General features: G+C 38.8%; 2 protein-coding genes across 2 annotated transcripts; both read right to left on the bottom strand.

Moving 5' to 3' along the window:
• Nucleotides 1-832: 832 nt before the first annotated feature.
• On the bottom strand, nucleotides 833-8183 carry KRT222 (keratin 222; the record flags this gene model as incomplete). The annotated part of the gene is made up of 6 exons (XM_082604622.1): nucleotides 8032-8183; nucleotides 4397-4525; nucleotides 3444-3664; nucleotides 1788-1864; nucleotides 1475-1610; nucleotides 833-1061 (listed from the first exon to the last, which is right to left on the bottom strand). Exons 1-6 carry the CDS (start codon nucleotides 8125-8127, stop codon nucleotides 833-835), a joined length of 888 nt encoding a protein of 295 aa, XP_082460748.1. The 5' UTR covers nucleotides 8128-8183.
• Nucleotides 8184-16845: 8662 nt separating this feature from the next.
• Nucleotides 16846-20912, bottom strand: KRT24 (keratin 24; the record flags this gene model as incomplete). The annotated part of the gene is given in 13 exon segments (XM_082605436.1): nucleotides 16846-16949; nucleotides 17148-17237; nucleotides 17240-17277; nucleotides 17484-17701; nucleotides 18037-18168; nucleotides 18318-18403; nucleotides 18406-18469; nucleotides 18732-18888; nucleotides 19263-19336; nucleotides 20366-20530; nucleotides 20534-20653; nucleotides 20655-20810; nucleotides 20814-20912. Coding segments are annotated over 13 exon segments (1503 nt in total).
• Nucleotides 20913-21368: the final 456 nt, after the last annotated feature.

Below are 21368 nucleotides of genomic sequence, written 5' to 3' on the forward strand. Positions count from 1 at the left end.
TAATCGCATTTAACTTTACAGATGGAAGAGTTGGGATGGTGAGAGGTTGGATTAACTGTTCTAGTAATTGGAGTAACTAGCTTTCATGTTCTTTTTGTGCAGCTGGACTTCTGATTTTTTTGTGGGGGAGGACGCAACCTTTAAAGTTCTTAGAATAAAGTTAACTCTCTGGAAATCAGATAATGATTACAAAAAACTTTCAGATGAAGATTAATTTAATCATCAAATTAGCCCTGGGGTGTGTTCTATAGTTCGCTCAAAACATCTTGCAGAAAATAACTGTTATTTTTCTACCTGTGCAAATTATTATCTCAAAAGGGAAACATTTGGTTAAGTGAATAGTCCTCTTTAAAGGTTCATTTATAATTGCTTTCTTTTTTTAAGCAGAAAAATCTTTTTAGATATAACCAGTCATGGAATAATGATGAATAACTCAGTGTGGTTCTTAACATAATACAATCATATTTATACAGACTATTCCCTTTTCCTTAGAATGTTCAGACACTGAGTGAAATTTCAAAGGCTTAACTAAACCATCTTAATGCTTACAGTCTCTGATAAAAATTTCAAGGGAAAAGGAAGACTATTTGGAGAATAAATAAAATAGAAACTGTACTAAATTTCTGATTTTAAGCTCCCTCTGTCCAAAAAATACACCTATAATTAGATTCAGAGACATTTTGTCCCCCCCCCCTTTTTTTTTCTGAAGAGTCATACATTGGTCATAACATACATACTTAGTAACTTACATTTTGGGACAGAAGGTGGTCAGCAGGCCTACTTTGGTCCAACCTAATGTCATTTTCACATCAAGTCAAATACTGTCTTTGGATTAATTAGCTGCTGATGGAGGTTTGATAGAGGGGATGCTGCATGATCTTCTCATGATAAGCCTGACTTCTATATCTGGTAGATTATCCTGCTTAGTCTGTAAACACCCTTCATCAGTGGCTGCTAAATGAAGATCAAATCGAAGAGAAACAGATTTTTTCCTTAATCGAGGGTTATCTTTAAAGAAGGAACCTTCCCATTCTTTAATAACTTCATCCACTTTCTCTGTCCTGAAATGATAAAATAAATCTTTCTATATGAAGAAGTATGGCTATAGTAAAAAACATGTAATATGTATTGTATATGAAAAATAAATCAAGAAGTGTAATTTATATTTACATTTTAAATTATAATTTATAATTTACATTGTGGCATTTATTATTTATATTCTTTAAAAATCATATGAATAAAATGTCTAATTGATTCTATGGAATTCTCATGTTTTGGTTATATTTTTGGAAAAATGGTCAATTAAGAATAGAGTACTTCATCTGAGTTTTTGTTTATGTATATTTATTCATGTCAGGTTAAAAATCACAATATATAAAATTATGTTTGGAAATGTTCAAAGATTGCTGAGATTACTCAATTGAAGTTAATTTTTTTGGCATATGTTCACTGTTAGTCAAAATTTTTTACTTACTGAATAGTGCCATGAGCTTCAGTGCTTTCTTTCACGACATTTCCATTTAATATTGCTTGTTTGGTCACTGTTTCCACTTTTTCGTTCTCATACTTCTGTGAGACTTTTGTTGAAAAAGATACTTCATTTATAATGGCTGTGAAAATATTATTTATGAAATATTAAATTACAATGTTGAAGTACTATTCACAGTCAATTTGTATGTCAAACTTTATTCAAATATTGCTTGTTTTTGCTACTTTAGAGTATTTATTTATAATCCCTATAAACAGGCACTTCACTTTTTAAGTTAGTTAACATATCAGAAACTCACCTGAAGGTAAAACAAAACCAACTCTACTTGTGGTAGGTTTTTGTTCTTTTTTCCCACCTTGGATGCAACCATAATATCTGAAATTGGAAAGAATTATAGGAGCAACATTGTATTAGCATGTAATTGAAACAAATGCTCACAAATAAGAGAATGGATAAATTGTAGTATAGTCATACAAAGGAAATACTACTTAGCAGTGAAAATTAGTGAACTAAGGGTATACTCTATCTGTAGGGAACAATCTCCCAAGTATAACATTAAGTGGGGAAAGAAAGACACATTGTAGCTAATTTTATCAAGGTTAAAAAACATGCAAAACAATTTCACATTTTGCTTAGGGATATATAATGAGACTAATGAGACATAAGCATCAGATCTGGGAGCCAGGTTAGACTGAGGGAGGAGAATGAGATTGGTGGGGGTGTGGTTTAGGTGCTGGGGGTGGGGATTGGGGGGACTTCAATAACACTGTAAATGTTTCACTTCTTAAACATGGGAGTTCATTATATTTTTCTTGATACTTTGTATATTTACCTTAAATAAATTTAAGATACCTGTGTATCTTAAATATAGCATGATAAAATTTTAAAAATTGTATTAAAGGAATGTTAAAGACCACTTTATCAACATCTTGAATGATTAGGCATTAAATAAAATTTACAACCATTTTATTTCATAATGAATAAATTATATGTATATAGCTATTTATATATTTACATAGCACTGTTTTAAGCACTTTACAAACAATTCATTTAATCCTCAGCGATTTTGAGGTAGGCAATATTATTCCCATTTTATAGATGAGAAAACTGAGGAACAGAGAGATTCAGTAACTTTCCCAGCATCACTTAGCTAGTAAGTGGCATATTTTTAATTCAATTTATGTTTTTCAAAGATTTAGTAAATGTCGAGACTTATTATAGGTGAAGGTAGTTTCATCCAGTTTTATAGAGGACTCACAATTCTGAAGTAAGCAGGAATAAAGGTTTTCTTTTTATGGGAACATGGAAAATTGTACATTGTGCTGTGCTCAAAGCCATATGACCTTATAAGTGATTGCAGATTATGAAATTATGTGAATTAATAAGAATTCCTCTTTTGATACCTTTCGTTACCAGGATATCTTTCAAATCATGTACTCAGAACAACATTGCTTTCCGTGGTTGTACTATAATAATAATAATAACATTATTATTATAGTTATAATAATGGTTATTATTATTATTTTGGTGTTTGATGTGTGTTGGGAGTGGGCCCTTGTGGGAGGGGGAATGTGGTAATGTGTGAATTTTTCAAACTTTCTTTGTGGGTGGTCCATAGAAGGCACTAACTAATTCTAAAAGGGGTGAATGGCAAGGAAAGTGAGAAAGTTAAGGAAGGTCATTTTTGTAGCGATGGAGAATTGTTTACATTTTGTTCTAGGCTTGCTGTGCTCTTTGTTGTAGCTAATGTCCCTGACTTTGGCTAGTCTGTTCATAATTTTGGGAGGCTGGAAATAGTTCTCCCACATATTTTTTGCAGTGTCTTCTAATCCTGTTTTGTGGTAGGAACTCCGTGAACATGCCTTGGTGATGATGGGTTTTAGATTTAATTTCTCTATCTCAGTGACGTAAGTGGCTCTGTACTTCTGGTCATTCACTATATGGAATTAGGTACCTGATTTCTTCCTTTTCCAGGAGGCGGCGATAAGTTGCGATTTCTTGTTCTAGCCTCATCTTCGTGTTGAGGAGCATCTCATGCTCTTGAAGCTGCTTTTCAATGCCGCGCCTTACTTCCTGTAGCTCTTTTTCTAGTCCTTCAATCACTGCCTCTAGGTCTTGCAGCTGCATCTGGTAATGTTGTTCACTGGCGTGTAGGGAGTTTTCAAGGCCCCTCTCCTGTTTTGTACACATGACCTCATCAGTGAATCAGGGAAACTAACTGTGTTTCTGAAATCTGATTTGCAATGTCTTTGTTCTGTTGAGTTCTCTTCTTTCTTAAAAAGGTTGCAATAATTGTACAGCCCTTATGCAAGAGGTGTTTCCTTACAGCTTTAGGTATGACCCAAATTTTAAAAAGTTGTATTTTCTATTTACAGCTAGAGAGCTTACTATTTCAAAGGAATCCTGTGATAATTCTTATGGCCAAAAAAAAAAAAATCTGCAGTGTGATTAGTTTATTATCACCCTAATTTATTCGATTTCTTAAATATTGAAAAATATAGAATATTAAATATCAAAGCCAGAGCAGACTGCTTATAAAAGGCATTTTCAGAAAGTGTTTAAATATTTTTCTATTAGAATTCTCAGTGGTATGGATAAAAGACTCCCCACTGCTTTGACTTTGGATAACGACAAAGGCTCTATTCCCCTACTCTAACAATTAGAGGACCCCAGAGTGATAAGCGAGGGTTATTTCATTTTTAAAGGTGTGAATAAACCTTGAGTGAATTGCTAATAGTTATTGCCATGATGGAGGCAGGGCGGTAGTTGAACTAGGTCCATGGATGGAAGTCAGTGGTCTGATTTTCAGTTTCTCACTGGCCAGTAATGGACATTATTCCTTTCCCTCTCTTAATCAGATAACATCTGGGGATTCAATGGGCCAGTTGCTTTTGAGATTATTCTCACCACAGCATGGAGAGATTCAATTTCCACTTGCAGGTGATGCCACTGGCGTCGGGCTTCCTTGAGTTCTGCTTGAGCCGCCTTTAAAGCCTCTTCATCTTTGTCCATTTTTTTGCTTAGATCTTCCTCCAACTAGAAGAAGATCAACAACAACAACGAAAGCATTCTTGAAAATGAGACATTTAAAAGCAGTTATAGAAAAATAGTATAGGAATCAAATAGTCTTTTCTTTAAATTTTTAAACTACCGATGTGTGTTCTGCTTGCTGCTGAGTTACTAATTAATTAAATTCATGAGCGAGTCAATTGCACTCTCAGCCTCAGTTTTCTAGGATGTGAAATGAACCTCAAGATTCTTTTCCTACCGTGACAGTCTGTGAAATGTAGAAAAATACATTTAATGAGAAGTAAGTTTGCAGGACCTAAGTTTGAGACCTCTGATTCTTTTTTTTTTTATTTAATTTTTTGATGTGGACCATTGTTTTAAAGTCTTTATTGAATTTGTTACAATATTGCTTCTGTTTTATGTTCTGGTTTTTTGGCCACAAGGCATGTGGGATCTTAGCTCCCCAACCAGGGATTGAACCCACACCCCCTGAACTGGAAGGTGAAGTCTTAACCACTGGACTGCCAGGGAAGTCCTGAGACCTCTGATTCTTAACTTTCTATTGTTTATGGCATCATAAAGGAAGAAAGATAGAAAATTAGCTACTGCCCCCCCCCCATATTTTCTTGTAGGCTGCTTCATAAAAGCAGATAAACAGCTATATATCCTAAATCGATCATTTCTAGGACTGGGTATATGGACAGGATACTTTACAATAATTTACAGGATAATTTACAATACTGCTAGAAAGTATATTATGAATCATTTAGAGAGTTAAGTTATCTTAGGCATTAGAGATTCTATAATAGACTTCTGTATTAAGAGAACCCATTGTTGATTTACCTTTTTTAGAAGGCATGTTAATTTTAATTTTGGGTATCCAAGGTGGTAGCAGAAATGACTTCTTTAAAGACTGTTTTCTAAATGTTCTTATATTAAATAACAAGTGGATTATCTTATGTTCAGCTTTAAGTGTTCTTATGCTGATGTTGAGATTAAATGAAAGTATCTTTTGACAGAATTCTCAACATTTGGCCCCAAGTGCAGTAGGAGCAATGTATGGAATTGATTGCAGTATTTTGAAGCAAAAATTAGAACTTCTTAATGTGTATATAAAAATGCATTTTAAAATGTAAAAACTTTAATTTGGTGGTACAATAGATTTTAAAAAAAATTTTTTTTTCTGTACGCGGGACTCTCACTGTTGTGGCCTCTCACGTTGCAGAGCACAGGCTCCGGACGCGCAGGCTCAGCGGCCATGGCTCACGGGCCCAGCCGCTCTGCGGCTTGCGGGATCCTCCCAGACCAGGGCACAAACCCGTGTCCCCTGCATCGGCAGGTGGACTCTCAACCACTGCGCCAGCAGGGAAGCCCAATAGATTTTTTTTTAAAGGAAATATTGGATTAAATGAAAGTCAGTAAAGTTTAGCATGAGGTATTAGACAACAAAATTCATTCATTTCTTTTGGTTTGTTGTATCACTTATCCTTAGTGTTAAGTTGGCAAAGCCAAGCAGCAACACATATCAGAGCAACTACAAAAGAGGATGACAAGAATTTTGGAAATAGAAGAGCATAAAAATGCTGGTCTCTTGGATGTTGAGTGAGGAGCTGGCAGCTAGGCTTGTGTGGTAGCTGGATTCCGAAGGTGGCTCCCAATGAATCACACCTCCCCAAATTCATGTCCTTGTTTGGTCCTCATCCACACTGAATCTGGGATAACCTGTGTCTTGTTTTAGCCAGTAGAATATAGCCGAAGTGCCAGTTCTACGCCTAAGCCTTAGGAAGCCCTGATGACTTCCACTCCTGTGATTTTGGGAGCTCTGGGCCAACATGTAAGAGATCTGGATACCCTGTTGCAGAGGTCATGTAGAGAGGCCAGATGGAGAGAAACAGGTCCAGTTGTCTCAGCTGAGCCAGCCTTCCAGAAATGCCCTGCCAAGGTGCCAGACATAGGAGTGAGCCACCTTGGATGTCCCAACCTAGTTTTGCCCCAAGATGATTGAAGTCCTAGCCAATGTCATGTGCAGCAGAAGAATAACCCCCACTGAACCCAGTCAACCCACAGCATCGTGAAAGACAATACAATTGTTTTAATCCACCAAGTTCTGGAGTGGTTTGTTATACAGCAGTAAATAACTAAAATAGCTTACGTTTATTTTGTAATAAGTAAGTAATCAGGCTTCCTTGAATTTATTCCAGTTGATTTTCTAAATTCTTTGAAAAAAAATCCCCTAAAGTAGTTTTATGTTAAGAAGATGAAACAAAACTTACTGTAGTCTTGCTTTTTCACTTTATTCATTTCAGCATAATGACTTGTAAACTAAATAACTTGTATTTCTATTATTGCAAAATAAAATGTTTAGTTGGCTTATAATTTTTAGAAATTGTCATCTGTTAATTGTTTTCTTCTCTTTGTAAAAGGTGAGTGAACTATTCCAACACTTAAATCAAATATCCCAGTGAATTTGCTTCATCTACGATGCTGATAATTCTTTATGAAGACCGAAAATGTTACCCAGAAGTTAAATGTATGTTGTTACTAAAAATGAATTGCAGGCAGTAATGTCCTATGATTTCCCAGCAATATTTTTTCCCTTTTGGGTATGTTCTTAAGTAAACTCTTTGCTGTGTTTAGGTGCTTGGAATAGAACTTGTACTCAGATATGATAGGTAAACTAAAAAAAAAAAAAATCCCTGAATTTCTGAATCTTTGTTTCTAAAAGAGTTGTTTATTCACTTGTTTAGAGATAAGACTTTAATTTATTACTAAAGGTGATTGTCACTTTAAAACAAAGTAAGTCTATGAAATTAGGTTTAGCTCTTATTTAATTTGACTCTCTTTTTAAAAAATACTTAAATATTGCATGCTTAGTAGTAGAAATAAACATTTCTCATCTTTTAGTACAAAAGCAAAAACCTGTAATTGAAGTAGAAAGTCATTTTCGATTTGGCAATTTTGATTGTCCCAATTATATCATTGTTTCTGAATGCCATGTTCACATACTCAGATGATTTCTATTTATAACAATCTGGTATACAATTGAACTCATTAAAAAATGATAGAAACCTTTTAGAAATATTTACTTAGTTTTGTCTTGCAAAGTGTGGAAGCTAATAAATCTTACTATAAAGCTTGTCATTTTAAAGATGTTATTTATATTATCTCTATAAATAACTCCATAATAGCTTTGAAGGGTACCTGAAATGTTCCTTCCTGTAGGATGTCTAAAAGAGATTAGAGTGCACCATTTTATTGTATGTTGATTCCATGTTTTGTTAATGATAGTAACCTCATGATTTATATAAAAATCAAATGTATCAATCAACATTCATTTAATGGTTATTTAACAGTAATAATCACAGCCTTTCCCCCTGTAGTCCCAGTCACTTTGCAGTAAAACCTAAATTCCTTCCCCAGTATATGCTGCATTGAAAAGGAAATACTGTACCTCAGAGAGGCCGGGACAGGAATTGGATAGACATGGATTGTCTCCTTATCCTGGAAGATGCCTGTCTGTATGAAATCATTACCTGGATCCTTGTTGAGAGCACGGTCTCTATCTGATTTCTGGTGAGGAGCTTTTCATAGTTTGCCCTGATCTCATTGAGTAGCTGGGACAGCTCCATTCTTTTCCCATCCTCCACCTTGGCTATCAGAACCTTATCGATAGGATGAGTCTCTGCCGCAGAACCTGCACTGTCTGCATCGCGCGCAGAGACAGCTCCATGGAGCCTTAAAGATACAGAGCTCCTTTTTTTCCCCGGAAGCCACGGATATCCCGGGTTTCTAATCAATTATGCAAATATTTGATAAACCCTTTTCTCCTATTGTTGTTGATCTAGTAGAAGTGTCAGGCTCTCTGTAAAGTAACAGAAAAATGAAAACAGTCTCAGTATTCTTGCATTGGTTCTCTAAAACTGAGCACATTTGCGGGGGAAAGTTAATTTAGCTTGTGGAAAGGAAATGGGGCATAACATAAAGAAAATTGTATTTTGTTTTCCCAAGATATTGCATGGAAATAAATCTGGGCTCAAAACATGGTAACTAAGCTTTCCTTTTATGGCTTTCCTCACCATTTGGATAATTTACACAGAAATGCTGTGGGAGGGCATTAGAATATGTTGTAAACCTTGAATATTCTGACAGTTATTGGAAAAAGCTACCATCAGATTCAGCTGACAGTTGTCATCAGCCACAGGACTGACTGACAGTATTTCTCTTAAATACATGCTGCGTGGCTCATGGTGGGCTGCTGGTCTGACGGCAGGCTTTGATATATTGTGGTGAATTCCTGAAGGTGCGTTACAGATGAAGCTATGGCTGGAAATAAGTGCTAACAGAGTATGAGAGCTGACAGTTAACATTTCCAACGTTTTAATAAGGTTGCAGAAATACAATCAGATGGTCCCTGAGCAGGATGTGTTCATTGAGGTAAGATGTATTGTGGGGTGACTCCTTCATGAGTAAACAGAGTTAATGACAGCTCCTACTTGTAAATATAACATTTGTGCAGCCCTTCTAACTTTAAAAAGCACCTTTACAACTGTCATTCCATTCAGTAGTCACAATCCCTGTCATTTTGTAACCTGTAAAGATGACAAGCCTGTCTTTCCCAAGGACGTATGGTGATGTAATGGCACCCTTGGGACTGGGACTTTGACTCCTTGGCTGTATTCCAAATATTGTCCCATCTGCCCCTGCATTATGTCTCTCCCCACCTAAATTCCTTGTTTAGCCTGGCAAGCTGGTTGTTAGATATGACTCAAAATATTTTTGAGATTATATCTATCACTGTTGTTATTTGTAGAGTGGCTTGGCTGAAAGTGTATCTGGAGTGTCGTTTAGGAAATAATCAATCTTTGGCTCTAGTGCTCACAGGGCCTTTGAATGTGCATCATGCTCTTTTAATTTCTGAATTAACTCACTACTGGCCAGTCCAGTCTGTGCTGGGCATTCCCACAGTCGCCTCCAAAGAAAGCTGGCTGACCAGAGCCCCTGCTGAGAGGCGAGTTTCCAGGTCATTCTTGTACTCTGTTTCATTTGACCCACACGTCCTCCACCCTCCCCACTGGTCACAATGGATTGGCCTGGGCTGGACACTTGACCTAAGGATAAACAATCTGTAGGTCAGAGACCTATGAGGTAGCCTGACCCAGAAGCTCTGACTGAAGAGCATCACTTATGATTATTTAGGACAAACTGATTCTCTTTTTTTGGTAATTGTAACTGAGAAATCGGACGAGAATCAGGCATTGATAGTGGGAGGAGAATCAGGAAAGAATTAAACTCTTGTTGCTTTATCTAGCTCCTGCTGTTCTCTGCCTAAAATACAGAGAGCTGAACTAGATTCCCCGGTGGGCAGGCCTGGCAATCTGCATCTGAAACGAGCCTCTCGGGTATTGCTACCCTATAGCAGTGCTTTCGATAGAAATAGAATGCAAGCCACAAATGCAAACCACATATGTAATTTAAACTTTCTAGTTGTCATATCAAAAGATAGAAACAAGTGAAATGAAATTTAATATTATATTTTATATATCTGAGATGTATCATGTCATCAATATAAATTTGGTTTTTTTTTTGGCCACGCCGTGCAGCTTGCAGGATCTTAGTTCACCCACCGGGGATTGAACCCGGGCCCCAGCAGTGAAAGCGCTGAGTCCTAACCACTGGACCGCTAGGGAATTCCCTCAATATAAATTATTATTATTATTATTATTATTATATATATTTTTGCGGTATGCGGGCCTCTCACTGTTGTGGCCTCTCCCGTTGCGGAGCACAGGCTCCGGACGCGCAGGCTCAGCAGCCATGGCTCACGGGCCCAGCCGCTCCGCGGCATGTGGGATCTTCCCGGACCGGGGCACGAACCTGTGTCCCCTGCATTGGCAGGAGGACTCTCAACCACTGCGCCACCAGGGAGGCCCCCAGCTTCAGTTTTAATGGCCAAAGGAGCATTTAGTATCCTGCTTTCTATTCTGAACTCAGGCTGATCGCCACCTTTGTTAGTACTCCGGGTCTCCAGCTTTGAAAATTTCCTCCTCATCAAAATGGAGAAATGTTCTGGGAATTTTAAAGCCTGCTTGTTTACTTTAGGTGGGGGAGAAATAGTTCTGGAAAAAATGGAAATATGCACAGTCCTTTTTTGGGTACCTTTTACAGGATGAGACTACTTTGTGAGTTTAATATAGGAAAAGGTAGACCTTCATTTATGTTGGTGGAGAGGAAAGAACACAGCTTTGGGGATTAGGGAGACAGGCCTTCAGCTTCTAATTCTTCCCCTTACTTGCCCTGTGACTTTGAATAAATGATTTGACCTCTCCAAGCTAGATTTTCTTCATCAGTTAAACAGGAACAGTAATATCTACATCATAGGGCTTGAGGATTAAGTAGAATAAAGCATATAGATACAAGGTATTTATATACATAATAAGTGCTTATGAGATGCAAATTCCTTTGTTCCTCTGAATTCATCTTATTCTCTTTTTTGTTTGGCTCAAAAAGTTATTATGCTTGACATCACTTATGACAATGCCAAATTAGACTAGTTACAGACTTCCTAGTTCATTGTAATGCTTTTACATCGTGAGTGGAACCACAAACTGTTGCACTTTTTTCTAAGTTACTTTTAAATACAAAAGCAATGCCTACACCATAGACTAAGTCAAGCAGTTAGCAGATGTATTAAGAGAAATTGCACATTCTTCTTTCCTGCCCACAAGTTCCTCACCAGGCCCGATCAGGTAATCACTGCTAACCTTTTGGCGTGGGCACATTTTTCTGTGCTCATACAAACACATACAAATACATAAGGTTTACTTTCTCCTGTCTCCCTTTCGTTTTTTTTTTTTTTTACGCAAATGTATTATATGTACTGACTGAGCATTTTGCTTTTTTACTTAAGGAAATATAATAGATATATTACCAGGTTACTACACAAAGATTTAATGCATTCTTTTTTTTTTTTTTTTTTTGCGGTACGCGGGCCTCTTACTGTTGTGGCCTCTCCCGTTGCGGAGCAAAGGCTCCGACGCGCAGGCTCAGCGGCCATGGCTCACGGACCTAGCCGCTCCGTGGCATGTGGGATCTTCCCGGACCGGGGTACGAACCCGCGTCCCCTGCAGCGGCAGGCGGACTCCCAACCACTGCGCCACCAGGGAAGCCCTAATGCATTCTTTTAAAAATTTTTTAATTTTTTATTGAAGTATAGTTGATTTACAATGTTGTGTTAATTTCTGCTGTACAGCAAAGTGACTCTGTTATACGTATATATACATTCTTTTTTTATATTCTTTTCTATTATGGTTTATCACAGGATATTGAATATAGTTCCCTGTGCTATACAGTAGGACCTTGTTGTTTATTTATTATATATATAATAGTTTGCATATGCTAATCCCAAACTCCCACTTGATCCCTGCCCCTTGGCAACCACAAGTCTGTTCTCTATGTCTGTGAGTCTGTTTCTGTTTAATGCATTCTTTTTAATGGCTATGTTGTATTCCATTGTCTGAATGCACGTAGTTTATTCTTTATTGATGGCTATTCAGGCTGTTTCCATGTTTTACTTTTTTAGAAAATAGTGCAACAAACACCCTTGCACATACCAGATCTCTGGGTCTAAGGGTATTAAGGAATCTGACAGGTCTTTTTTTTTAAATATTTATTTTATTTATTTATTTGGTTGCACCAGGTCTTAGTTGCAGCTAGTTGGCTCCTTAGTTGTAGCTTGCAGGCTCCTTAGTTGAGCCACGTGAACTCTTAGTCGTGGCATGCACGTGGGGTCTAGTTCCCTGACCAGGGATCAAACCTGGGCCCCCTGCTTTGGGAGCGTGGAGTCTTAACCACTGTGCCACCAGGGAAGTTCCTGACAGGTCTTACTTGTTGTCAGATTATGAGAAATGGTCAGTCTCTGAGAGAATTCTCAAAGGAATATGTATTAGCTTCCCAAAGGAAGTGGTCTTGTTTTCTTAATTTCTTAGGATAGTCCATATCATAACTCTATATTATATTATAACATATTATCCTTGACTGCTGCAGTTTCCTGAAAACAGTTTCCAGATCTTTGGACAAGTTCTGTGGTGACAGTACCTGTCTTTGAAATGTCACTGGTCCTTCCCAGCTGACAGCCAACCAGTGTTTCTGGACTGAGTTTGATATTTTTCCTGCTCTCCCACTTCTGGGTGGTTCCTGCCTCCGTTTCAAGAAAGATAATGAAATTCTCCTAAAAGCTGTGAATGATTTCCTGGCAAATCGATGTGGAAGTCAATGTAAAGTTTTCTATTGTAACTTATAGACATACATTAGTAGGGTATTATAACAATACTTTTTTGGGGGGTAGTCTTTTCTTTTTCCTTTTAGAAGATGGCTATGGCAATATGACTTTTATGTTTGTAATTTGTTTTGCTTCTCTGTAGATCTTTTGAACACTACCCAGTGCTGTGGCATCATGGAGAAGCAAGCAGAAGTCATGTAATGAACATCCCCTTGTAGTTTTGTAATGAGCACCCATGTGCTTTCCTGCTCCTTGTGGTTCAGTCAGCAAAATAAACACTTTCTCACGCCTCTGTCTGTCTCTAGGAGTCTATGCATTTTACATATGCTAGATCTGTGATGCACTTTGGGCTTGTCCTTTATATGCCATTTGAATACTAATGTTAAAAAAAAGTGGTTGAAAACTAGTGGTTACCAGTGGGGAGGAGGGGCAGTAAAGGGGTGGGGGAGTGGGAGGTACAAACCATTGGCTGTAAGATAGGCTCAAGGATGTATTGTACAACGCGGGGAATAGAGCCAATATTTTGTAGTAACTGTGAATGGAAAGTAACCTTTAAAAATTGTATAAAAATAACCTAAAAAAAAAGAGATGGTAATTATGTGACATGATGGAGGTGTTAGCTAAGGCTATGGGGGTCATCATTTTGCAATGATAAGTGTATCAAGTTTATACATTGTACACCTTAAACTTACACAAGGTTGTATGTCAATTATGTCTCAATAAAGCTGGAGGATAAAAAGAAGAAAAAGTGTGACCAATACATGCCACGCTATCAACAGTGATTATGTTAAATAGTGGGGTTATGAGGGATTTTAATTTTCTTCTTTTAATTTGCATTTTCCAAACTGTCTTCAATAAATATAAATTACTTTTATAATAAGAAAAAAGTGTTATCTCAATGTTTGCTTCTTTCCACTGGATCATTTTATATTGACATTGATATTACAAATGAGTAAATGTTTTTAAAAGAGCTTGACCAGTGTTTCCTGTTCTTCAGGTGTCATATTTGAGCTACTGATAATTTTTTTAAGTGATTTATTACTTGCAGTATTTTATTACTTGAGAAGATTGTTTGGAGGCTATTACTTGAGCTATGTTCTGGGTGATTTATATTCATCACTCTGTCTCCTCTTGTAGGTCTTTTGAACACTGTCTAATTCTGTGACTTCATGAAGCAAGTTTAGGCTACTTTCTACAGAGTCTCAAATCCTTTGGATGTTTCCTCTTCTCTTCCCACTATAAACCTTGTCTCTTGTTTCTTTTTTTTAAAAATAAATTTATACATTTATTTATTTATTTGTTTTTAGCTGCATTGGTTCTTTGTTGCTGCATGCGGGCTTTCTCTAGTTGTGGTGATTGGGGGCTACTCTTCATTGCGGTGCGCAGGCTTCTCATTGAGGTGGCTTCTCTTGTTGCAGAGCACGGGCTCTAGGCGCGCGGGCTTCAGTAGCTGTGGCATGTGGGCTCAGTAGTTGTGGCTCATGGGCTCTAGAGTGCAGGCTCAGTAGTTGTGGCACATGGGCTTAGCTGCTCAGCGGCATGTGGGATCTTCCCGGACTGGGGATCGAACCCGTGTCCCCCGCATTGGCAGGCAGATTCTTAACCACTGAGCTACCAGGGAAGTCCCTTGTCTCTTGTTTCTAATCTCTGTGAGGATGGATGCCACCTCCAGCATCCTCACTGTTCTTGTCCATTGTCCTTTGAGGTCAGAAAGACAAGAAGAACCTTATGAATCTCTGGATCAAAGGTCAACAATGAATGTCTATATGCAGGTTGGCATTGGCTCTTCCTTCTTATCCATAAGTCCAACTCTCAGAAAAAAGAAGCACATTCCTCTTACTTAAAAGTCGACTGGAGAGCTGAACTTTAGAGTTTCAAAATAAAGCCTATCTGTTGTGTGGTTTTAAAATAATTTTAGGGCAGATAATAAAGTGTGAACACCCTGTCCTTAACATTTTATTCAGCACTCTAAATAAATTTCAGAATCCAAAATGGTTCAATAATTTCAGTTTTTAAAATCAAATGAGCTCATTTTACTGCACATTCTACTGCATCTCAGTATGTTGGCACCTGTGATCTGGCCCTTTCCATATCTGTAAACAATCATTTAGTACAAATACAGCATCTCAACACATGCCAAGGAAACCCAGAATGAGGGTTTCACCTCAAGATAATTTTCAGAGTAGCCATATACTTTTGCCCCGACGTGAGGCTAATACTAGCCATAAACATAGGTCCCAGGTGGTACAGGACTAGAAGACTGGACGTGGGAAGACTCATGGAGAGAGGCTTTCCCGATGTGACTGTGATGGGTGGCCACATACAGCTGGTTTCCATGTCTGTCCTTCTGTCTTTAATCCAGGCTGAATCAGCGAGTTCATATTTCTTAACTTTTCAGTAGAGGAGAAACATCCAAGGTTTAATATGCTGTAATGCTTTGATGGGAAACATATGTTTGACTTAAGACAGTGTTGCTCTTTTTCTCTGAATAGTGGTTGATGCTTAGCTATCAACTTCATTCTGTGGTTACAGAGTGCCTACAGATTCATTTTTTATGTTTTATTCAATGTGCCTAGAGGAAAACAAACTACATTATTTGGTTGTTTTTATTACTAAGGTTTGATACTCTCATGCAGCTCTTATTGATTTTATATTTGAAGGTACAATTTACATGAATCACATTCAGGTTTACTCTTTTGTAATTTTTAATTTGGGTTTTTATGCCAAGTCCCATGTCCCTTTCTTAAGGACTGGCTTGTGGGATTGATGATCTAATTTGTGGTCTGGTCATATTAAATTCCTTGAGTGGGAAAGTCCTTACCCAGCCTGGCTCTGTCCTTTGCCTGTTTCTTCCTGAGACTGACCTATACCACCCCCTACCCTACTTTAACAGGCTTCGTTTCCCAAGCAAGACAAGACAGAGCTCTGTGGACCACCCATGAGGTAAAAGACTTCAGCAATGGAGAGTGGGAATAGGAAACACCAGCTTGGCTAAGTGACAATTTTTGGTTAGAGGTGTGGCTAGATTTGACAAGGGAGCAAATATCTGAGCATCTATTCCCTTAGGGACTTACAAGGTTTTCGGAAATCTGGCACCATATCACATATCCTATCTTCTTTCCCAAGACTTATTTTGACCAGTCTCCTAAATGCTCTGCAAACATGCACTGTCAGATTCCTGCGGCACTTCTGGTGGATACTGTGGAATCAAGCCCTTCACTGTTAACATCCTGTATTGTCTGCTATCTTCTTTGTGTTTTTAGCTTTCCTCTCCATCTAAAATGTAAGCTTCTTGAAATAGGAGGCATATCTTATGTTTCTTTTTTTTTTTAATTAACTAATTAATTAATTAATTTTGGCTGCACCGGGTCTCAGTTGCGGCATGTGGGATCTAGTTTCCTGACCAGGGATTGAACCCGGGCTCCCTGCACTGGGAGAGCAGAGTCTTACCCACTGGACCACCAGGGAAGTCCCTATGTTTCTTTTTATCTCATGAAATAGTTCAGTGATGGACATAAAGAAACTAGACATTAATTAATTATAGACTGATTATTCAATCTCATCCTTTTTTGTGGGCTAAGCTGTTGGCTGTAGTTTTAGGGACACTGAGGTCTAATTTCAGCTATCACTGAGTTCTAATGTGATGTTAAAATTTCCCACATACAAAATGGCTAGAATTTTCATTCTCATGAAGAAGACACTATGTAAATAATGAATAATGTGTACATTATTATTTGTAACAATAATGCAGCTAGATCATAATCTAGAGCTTCATTTCTGGGTAAAATATTGAATTTCTTTTAAAAAGTTCAGAAATAATTTAGTTGACTTGCAAAAGTAAATTTATTGAAGCATGGAAACAATTAGAGCAAAGCTGTCGTTTCAACTTTTTCAAGAGAATTCTAATAAGAAAAGAAAAAGATGCAGAAAAATTGGTTAGTCATCTATTTCTGTATGGAAACTTTTTCCCGAAGTTAGCCGGAAAGATGGCTAAATTGATGCAACTTCTTCATTCGTGTTGTTTAGATTTTTTTTCTCTGAAGGACACTGTTGTTGATCTGGAAATTGCCTATTTAAGTTTCACCTCAGAAACATTGCTGACTTGAGATGAGACAACTTTGCCATCCACCACCTCCTCTGCGATGGTCTTAGTCACTCTAGTCTTGCTTGGATCTGAAAATCAAAGAATCACAATGTCAGTCTGGAAACTGTCACAGAAACATAGATCAAGAGAAATCCAAATGCATTCACTGAGTATGTTCTGTCTGGGTAAGATGACGTGAACGCTAGTATACACTTTTTATATGACAAGCAATGTGTGCCTTTACGTTTCAATTATAAAATTATCAGGAACATGAAAAAAATATCTACCTCTTCCTTGGACAGAACAGCTTCCAGATCTTGAATCACTAGACATGGATGAATCCCTGGATCCGGTGTTTCTGGACCCCGTGTTTCTGATCCCGAGTTTCTAAAATCAGATCCTCCAAAACCAGAACCACTGGAGAAAAAAAGAATTGTTTTCCCTTGCAGTTTGCAAAGGCAGGAGAAACCCTCCATGCAGAGGGCTCTTTCCCATGAAGGCAGCTGTCATTTTATTGGACTCTTTTACTTTATAAATACAAGTCTGCTCCCCAAGCCCCTTTTTGGTTTCATAATGTAAATACACCAAGGTCTGCGTTTAGCATGTTCCTGACTTTCATTTACCCTCCTTCTCCGTCAAGCAGGCAGTGGTAGGTATCAATCTCCATCTCCAGGCGGGTCTTGATGCCCAACAGCTGCTCATACTCTGTGTTCTGGCATTCAGTCTCACCCCGGATCTGGCAGATCTGCTCCTCCAGGCCGCTGATCTGCATCTGAATTTGTGACAGCTGTGCCATGTAGCCAGCCTCTGTGTCAGCCAAGGTCCCTTCCAGGGAGCTTTTCTAAGGGAAAAAGCAAATAAAAATTTCATGATGAAAATAAATCATTGGATGATTAAAAGAATACATTTTATAGGATACTAGGAGAAATGCACTTTCCATGAGTTACAACCTCTATTGCTCTATCATTGCTTTCTTAATTTTTGTTGCCATTACTTTTTTAAAATGAAATCTTTTTTAGAAATAAATATATTACTTTTAACTGGAATGTCTCATGCTTTCAACAACCACAATACAGTCCTCCCTAATCCAGCTTTTATTATGTGCCAAGTGGAACATCTTGGCAAAGAAAACCGAATTGCTCCATTGGAGATTTTTGAAAAGCTCTTTGCACAAACCATGGCCAGTTGGGACTGCAGCTCAATTTCCAGGGCTTGCAGAGTGCGTTTCAGTTCTGTGATCTCATTCTTGGTGGAACTGGCTGACCTGGCATCAGCATCAGTAGAGATCTGTGCCTGCAGAGATGCGCTCTAAATACAAATAAAATGCAATCCCATTGCAGGCTGATGATGAGTTGAGGCTGATGAGATGGGGCTGATGAGATGAGGCTGATGAGATGAGCGGAAGTGGCATGTGTGTGGCCGCGGGCAGGGCTCGGAGGCTCAGGGTGATGATCTACCTGCTCGTTGAACTGCTCTTCAGCCTCGTGGCGGTTCTGCTCAGCCAGCTCCTCATGCTGTGCCCTCATGTCATTCAGTAACTTAGGTCCGTCCCTGGGTTCAGTTCTATTGTCACATCCCCTCCGGAGCTTCGTTGCATACTCTTCATTTCCTAGCATGAAGGGAAAATAGACCAGAGTGATGAAAACTGAAAAGTAATGACTTCCTAAAATGTGCTTAAGCCAACAAAAAGTTAAAACTAGGACACTGAAGGGAAAAAAGAACCCAACAAATTCACATATAATTTTCTCATCACTACTTTTCTCCCCCGGTTATAGAAGTTGGAAATCCATCCAGATGGAATTTACTGTCATAGAATGGATGTGGGGGAACTCTGTAGGCCAGAGTCATTTAATCGTGGATCCTGTTTCTACCTCCTGGTGGTTCTTCTTCAGGTAGGCCAGCTCCTCTGTGAGGCTCTCAATCTGCATCTCCAAGTCAGAGCGAGTCATGGTCAGGTCATCCAGGACTTTCTGCAGGACATTGATGTCAGCCTCCATGGTCTGCTGGAGATGCAGCTCGTTCTTGTATCTGGAAGGGTACAGACAGCCCAGTTCAAAGAGTACAGTCCATTCTTACATATTCAAGAAAATATTTTCTCCCCTGAGCAATTTGATCATTGGAGGCTAAGTTTTCTCTTAGGGGTTTTTCCCTTGTAAAGAAAAATCTGAGCCTTACGTTAATTCTATTGATGGCCAATATTTTTGATAACAAAAATTTCATCCTGAAGTTGCCTTTCTTTTCTCGTTGGTGGAATGATGGTTTTTAAAATGTACCCTTGGGATGTTTGTGAATTCAGGTCTTGATCCCCTAAAAGGTTTCTTTAAAATTTAGAGTAAACTAAGCCAAGGGATTGAATTTTATTTCCCCTAGGACGTTTGTTTTCAAGTCTTCATTTTTCTTACTTCAGTCTGAAGTCATCAGCAGTCAGTCTGGCATTGTCAATTTGCAGAACAATCCCAGCATTTTCTTTTCTTTTCTTTTCTTTTTTTCCCCGTGCGCGGGCCTCTCAGTGTTGTGGCCTCTCCCGTTGCGGAGCACAGGCTCCGGACGCGCAGGCTCAGTGGCCATGGCTCACGGGCCCAGCCACTCCGCGGCATGTGGGATCTTCCCGGACCGCGGCACGAACCGTGTTCCCTGCATCGGCAGGCGGACTCTCAACCACTGCACCACCAGGGAAGCCCCCAGCATTTTCAATAGTGGCAGTAAGGATCTAGAAAAGACAATAATAGTGAATAAATCATGGGTGCTTTTTACCTGTGTCTACATGCCCACCTGTGAGAGTAGATGTCTCCTGAGTTAGCTTTTAAAGGTGAATTACTTTGAAAATTTGCTTAGTAATGACACCTGCATTGATAATCCTAATGTATTTAGACATCTTTCTGCAAAAATTAACAGCTTGCACATTTATTGGAATGGGCATGGAACATTGTTTTACAGAACACAATCCTCTGAATATTTCTGATGCTTTGGAAGATCAGTTGTTCTATGGGCTCTTTCAGAAACAGTGTGAAACATGAATCCCACTTCCAAAAAAGTCTTTAAAAATATACTTCCCATACACCGTGGTTAAACATTTTAGATTCCACCACATTCTCATACAATATTTGCACCAGACTTTCTAGGAAGAAAAAGAGTTGTAAGACTATTTAAATCTAGCAAGACACTAAAATACGTCAACCTGCCAGAATTAATCACAAAATAATTAGATGAAGCTTGTGTCAACTCATAGCCATCACTCTTACGTTAATTAGCTACCTGGCATTGTATAAATTTTACTCTTATGTAGAAATACTCAAATGTAAGATGCAAACAAAATTAATGTGGTTGGATGTCGTGTATACAATACTGTCATAGTTAAAGCACACCAAGTCCCATTTTACATATACAACAAAACAGATATGTTTTTAAATAATTCCTTGATTTAAATTCACCATCATGGTCCGTGATCTGCATAAATGGGAAAGCTACAGAAGTAATAGAAATTCAGACATGGTTAGTGTCTCACCTGATTCCTAAGGTCTTCAGTGATTGGATGGTATTTGCTGTAATCTCTTCCAGCTCCACCATCTCCAGACCCAGGCCCAAATTTGTCATACCACTCCTTGATTTTGTTCTCCACATCAGCGTTGGCCTCCTCCAGGGCTCTGACTTTGTCTAGGTAATTGGCCAGCTAGTCACTGAGGTTCTGCATGGTTTGCTTTTCACCTCCAGAGAAAAGCCCCCTATGGCCAACACCACCACCCATACCACCACCATAGCTGTAGAAGCCTCCACTAGCACCCCCTGTGGAATCCAGCCCCCCCGAATCCAGCCCCTCCACCAAAGCCAATCCCAGAGCCTGAAGCTCCTCCCAAACCGCCCCCTATTGAGCAGCTACCAAAACCCCCTCCAAAGCTGCCTCCAAAGCCCATGCTGGAGCCCCCACTCAGGCCACAGCTGCCGGCCCCTCCTCAGAATCCCCGGGCAGAGCCTCCCCCCAGACTGCATCTGCTTCCGCTGCTGAAGCTGCTACCACCAGCCCTGGAGGAGGACACGCGAGATGAGCAAGACATGGTGTTCCTGAAAAGGGTCGGTTTGTCCGGGTGAGGAGGAGAGTTGATCGGGAACAGCCTATTTGCAGGCTGCCTTTTTGGCCCTTATATACATACTTTTAGGGTGTTCCTTTTCCATGTCAGTTCTTAATTCCTGTTACCCTTTTGCTCATCCTCAATTGGAAACATATTTTTTTCCTCCCGAATCCACTCTACTGGCTTTTTTTCTGAAACTGGGTCAGAGCCTCGGGGCATTTACTATATCAAGAAAAAAAGAAAAAAAAGGTGGAGCAAAGCAAAAAAAAACTATTTTTCAGAATTATAGTTTTAATCTTTCAGAGGTTTTGATGAGTGGTAATTCTTTTCTGAGAGCAATTCTGTTAAATTTGCTTCATGATTTCCCAGTTGCAGAGCACATCTCCAGATTAACAGATGTAATTAAAATACTTAATAGGACCAGAATGGAAATTTCCCATC

This window comes from Mesoplodon mirus (genome assembly GCF_964341445.2).
Source record: "Mesoplodon mirus genome assembly, chromosome: 18".
Taxonomy (NCBI): Eukaryota; Metazoa; Chordata; class Mammalia; order Artiodactyla; family Ziphiidae; genus Mesoplodon; species Mesoplodon mirus.